Source organism: Gracilinanus agilis, unplaced genomic scaffold (genome assembly GCF_016433145.1).
Source record: "Gracilinanus agilis isolate LMUSP501 unplaced genomic scaffold, AgileGrace unplaced_scaffold6898, whole genome shotgun sequence".
In the NCBI taxonomy this organism is placed as follows: domain Eukaryota; kingdom Metazoa; phylum Chordata; class Mammalia; order Didelphimorphia; family Didelphidae; genus Gracilinanus; species Gracilinanus agilis.
The window spans coordinates 1-5,090 of record NW_025397517.1 but is presented as its reverse complement, the minus strand read 5'-3'; the positions used below and the strand labels follow the sequence as shown (position 1 = coordinate 5,090).

The 5,090-nt window shown below is 51.6% G+C and overlaps 1 protein-coding gene across 1 annotated transcript; it reads right to left on the bottom strand.

Moving 5' to 3' along the window:
• Positions 1–335: 335 nt before the first annotated feature.
• On the bottom strand, positions 336–4,666 carry LOC123256615 (myosin-7B-like; the record flags this gene model as incomplete). The annotated part of the gene is made up of 8 exons (XM_044685200.1): positions 4,378–4,666; positions 3,562–3,700; positions 3,391–3,467; positions 2,619–2,706; positions 2,265–2,382; positions 1,169–1,292; positions 703–839; positions 336–591 (listed from the first exon to the last, which is right to left on the bottom strand). Coding segments are annotated over exons 1-8 (1,158 nt in total), but the record flags the coding sequence as incomplete, so codon positions are not given.
• Between the last annotated feature and the right edge of the window lie 424 nt (positions 4,667–5,090).

Below are 5,090 nucleotides of genomic sequence, written 5' to 3'. Positions count from 1 at the left end.
AATGGGTCCACTAACCTCCCTACCAGCTATAGATCCTGCAAGACTTGAGTTTGGGTCTCAGCTGGGACATTTACCAGTCATATGGCCCTGGGCAAGTCACATGACCTCTTCCTGCCCAAGTTTTCTGGTCTTTAAAAAGAGTAGAGCAGACTTCGCTCTGCCCATCTCGTGGGGCCAACATGACAAAAGCATTTTTGCAAACGGTGAAGCTTCTCTACAAATGTGGGTGGTTTCCCTGGAGTCCAGTGAGAGTGGCAAGCAGGGCTGGCCCTCTGACCGTGGCTCCTGAGGGCCCAGGCCCCAACCCCTCCATCTCCATCCCTGCCAGGGCTCACAGCCTGTAGCTGCAGAGACAGGTCATTCTTCTCCTGGGCGATGCTTATGTGCTTCTCCTCCAGCTCCTGCCTCTTGGCCTCGGCCTCCGCCAGGGAACCTCGCAGGCCCCGGACCTCGGCTCTCAGGGCCCCCAGCTCCTCCTCGGCCTGCACAGAGCGCAGCAGTGGCTTCATCTTGAAGAAAAGCTTCATCCAGGACCAGTTCTTCACGGCCGCAAAAGCCCGAATGTTGCATTGGATGGTGTAGAGGGCATCCCTGGAGAGAGGGGGCAGCTGAGCGTCAGGGGGGAAGCGGGAGCTGGGAGAGGTCTTGGGCCCCCTGCCCCACCATGTGCTGAACCCTTCCTTCCCCCCAGGCTCCCCATACCTTCCCCCTCTCATGTGCTGGTGCTCAATGCGCATGAGGTGGCCCCGGATCCTGGCCTGCAGCAAGGTCAGGATCTTGGCCAATCGCTCATCCCGAAGTTCCTCCAGCACCGCCAGCAGCCCGGCCTTAAAGAACACCTGCAAGGAAAAGCTGGGCTTTCGCTGACCCTGTGTGTCCCCTGACCCTTGGCATGCCTCAGCAGGCTCCCCCATCCCCAGTGTGTGCCCTCATGGCTCCATGACTTTGGGCAAATCCTGGAACCTCCCGGGGCTCTCAGTTTCTACAGATATAAAATGAGGGGGTCAGAATAAATGGCCTCAAAGGTCCCTTTAGGTTCTAGACCCGTAATCCTGTGCACCTGTGTGTCTGGTAACCTCCTAAACTCAGTGCGACCCCCAACTTCAGTGTAATTCCCAACCTCATGGTGACCCTTGATCCTTGACACTTGCTCGCGTGACCCCCTCACCTTGGTGTGACCAAACTTGTACTGTGTGTGGTCAATGTCCAGTGAGGAGAGGAGCTTCTCCGTGGCCTTCCTGCTATCCACGAAGGTGTCGTCTGGGACAGCGCTGGGATTCAGGATGCGATACCTGGGGGAGTGTGAGAATGCGGGGGTAGCTGGAGGATCCTGGGAAGGGGAGGGTGTCAGGGCCCCAGGGGCATGAGACCAAGGGGAAGAGCTTTGTGTGGCCAGAGTTTGGGCTCAAACTGGAAGAGGGCAAGGTAGGGGCGGGAAGAAAGGCAGCAGAGGGACACTGAGTCATATTAAGAAGTTGCTTCGTATCTTGATTTTAGAACCTGGTTCTATTCAGTTAAAAACATGTTTTAAAGTTCCTTTTAAAAATCTTTTATAATTTTAATACATTTTAATTTTTTTGAATTCCTTTGATGGGGAACATTGCCTAGCTCTAGATGGTCAGACATGGTCACTGATGGTTGGTTTGGCTGAACTCATTATTTTTCTTTTTATTATTATTAAATCTTTGTTAAAAGAGATGGTTTATTGGGTGGGGGAGACAGATATAGTCGGAAATGCACATAACTAAAAATAACCCTCTTCAGTATCACCCCTAACCTCAATGAGATCTCTCTCTGATTATTTTGAGCTACTCCTAAACTGAGTGTGACCTCCGACTTCCGTGAAATTCCCAGCCTCAGAAATGCATATGGAAATGCATATTATATAACCAAAATATTTCATATGACATTTCAAAAAAGGCAATTCCATTAGACTGTTTCTAGCAGCTGTTTCTTCTTTTTGATACCCATTCATAAGATAGTATATTCATATATTTAAGGGGTTAGTTCTAGATGGATAGACCTGGAGACAGGAGATCCTGGGTTCAAAGTCTCATCTCATTATCGATCTTTTCAGCTGCATTATGTGGCGTTGGTTTTCCCAGTAAGATTCTGGGACTTGTGGGTCCTACTCCTCTCTGACCTACCCTACTTGGCCCAGGCCACGCAGCTTGGTCTCTTTGTGCCAATTGAGAACCCAGGAAGATAATGGAGGAGAACTTCTGTCACTATCACATTGTCCCAGGGAGCAGGGAGTCACTGACCGCTGTCTGAAATCCATGTAAAGCAGGCGGTTGGGGAAACCCTGGCGGCAGATGCGGATCCCCTCTAGAACCCCATTGCAGCGTAGCTGGTGTAGCACCAAGAAGGCATCCATGACTCCTGGGAGGGGTTCAGGATAGAAGTCAATGGAGATCAGACGGCAGCCCAAACTCCAGAAAATCCAGCAAAGACAAGTAGAAAGAGGCAGAGGTCTCTGAGGCTGAATGCCACTGCATTCAGGGATGGGGAAGGGAAGAGATGGAGATGGGGAGGCCTCCTAGGCCCCATGTCTCCGCCCGATACCCTCCTGGGCACCAACTTTCCCCAGATCCCCAGGTGCACAGACAGGTACATACCTGGTGTCTTGGTCTCATTAGGGACAATGCATCGGACAAAGTGTGGTTGGGTGGCCCGGAGGTTGGTCATCAATTTATTGAGGTTTTCCTGGGCAGGAGAGGAGGCAATGGGTGGAGAATGAAATGAGAAGAAGCCTTTAGGATCCCCTCTCAGCTGATTACCCTCTCATACTTCCATATTACTGGTCATGCCCCACACCCCTGGCTCCAGAAGGGTTCCTTAGACCTGTTTCACAGCCTCCCAGTCTCCTGGGGTTTCCATACTCCCCAAGATCCTCAGCTTTCCCTAGGCCCCCATGAGTCTCTCTTACTTCCAGAGACCCCCAATGCCTGAATTGGCCTGCTTCACAGTTCATGGGATTTAGAGCAGGAAGGGACCTTAGAGATTAAACAGTCCATTGTTCTCCTCCTTTTACAGACAGGAATGCTGAGACCCAGAGAGAGCAAAGGACTTGTTGCCCAAAGCCACACAGCTACTAGGGTGAAACACTTTGTATATGGCCCTAGGGCCCCAGTGCCCTTTGGTGTTCTCCATTGGTGGCTCCCACGGCCCTCCAGAACCCGGCCAAACCCCCACCCCAAGCCCCCATCTGCTAGCAGCCTGGTCCCAGAGGTATGGGGGCTGGGAAACTGTATAGACTTGTTGTGATGTTCACATAGAGAAGAATTAAACATCACTGCAAGTCTTAACAGCTGCCCGCCCAGGGAGGCAGGGGACCAGGCGAGGTGAGGGGTTAGTGCCCAGGGGAGCAGGAAGGGCATCTCTCCTCACCTTGTGCAGCTGGGACACCGTCTGAAACGATGCCGCCTTCTTCCGTTTTTCCTTCACCCCGGATTTGGGGCCCTCAGCTGGTGGAGACAAGGACACGGGTCACATGGAAGGGGCAGCTCCCATGGCACCCCCTCCCCAACTCCCCCGACCCTAGGCCACGAGGAGACTGACCCGAAGCAGAGGTAGAGGCTGCGTAGCTCTCATAGAGGGAGGCCAACAGTTTGTTCTGAGATTTCTGGAAGACTGGGACCACAGTCTCGTTCAGAGGGTCCTTGTTCTTCTCCAACCATCCAACGATGCTATAAGGTACCTGATTCGAGAAAGGGTCAGGTGCAGGTGCAGAGTCAGGGCTTCAATTTGGTATATATTTTTTTAAATCCTCACTTTCTGTCTTAGTAACAAATCTAAGACAGCAGGGCCAGGGGCTACGCACTAGGGGTTAAAAGACTTGCCCAGGGTCATACAGCTGGGAAGTATCTGGGGCCAGGTTTGAAGCCAGGTTCTCCCCACTCCAGGCCTGGTGCTGTATCCACTGTGCTACCTAGTTGTCCTGCAGTATGCATTCTTTTAAACCCTTACCTTCCATCTTAGCATTAATAACTATGTATGGGTTCTAAGACAGAAGAGAGGTAAGGGCTAGGCAATGGGGGTTAAGTGACTTGCCCAGGGTCACACAGCTGGGAAGTGTCTGAGGCCACATTTGAACCCAGGACCTCCTGTCTCTGGACCTGACTCTATCCACTGAGGCACCTCACTGCCCCCCTAGTATGCATTTTTAAACCTCCCATGTACCTGGCATTGTGGTAGGTTCGAAAGATACAAATAACAAAAGTGAAACAGCTTCTACCCTCCAGGAGCTTACACTCTATTGGTGGAAGGTTGAGATAATGGTAAAGGAGATGAATAGGCTCTGGATCAGGGTGTCAGAGGTCAGGTCTGGGACAGGATTAAGGAAAGCAGGGGTCAGAGGTCAGGACTGGCACATACCACCCCGGCGTAGTGCACAATCTCAAAATGGGCTTCGTATTTGCGCTTCTTGTCTGGTCGAGGCTTCTGGAAATTGGGTGATTTCCCAGCATGGTTGTCATAGAGTTTGGCCCGGAAGCTCACATCAGAGGCCTTGGGGAACATGCACTCCTCCTCCAGGATGGAGAGGATGCCCATTGGCTGCAGAGGGGAAGCAGGAAGCAGGTTGTGGGCGTCCATGCGCAGGACACACGCAAACAACTAAAAGTCCTTCACCCCCCGGCCCCTTCCACACTTGTCACACTTTATATTTCACTCCTCTTCATATGCCCTGCCATCTAGCTACACTAGCCTCACGAGATACTCCATTTACCTGATCTCTGAATGTGTACTGGCGCCCCATACCTGGATGCTCTCCCTCCTTGCCCCTGGCTTCCTTCATGGTGCAGTTCAGATCTCACTTCTTGCATGAGGCCTTTCCCAGGCTCTCTTCTCTCTGAGGTGACCCCTCATTTATACTTTATATACCGTGTATACTGATTGTTACTGCATGTTGTCCAACCCCTAGACTATGAGCTCCTGGAAGGAAGGCACTGAGTCTGCCTTTTCTTCATTTTCCCAGTAACAGTGTATAGCACATATTAGGGTCTTAATAAATATTTGCTGATTGACTGATTCTCTTTCTCTCTCTCTCTCTCTCTCTCTCTCTCTCTCTCTCTCTCTCTCTCTCTCTC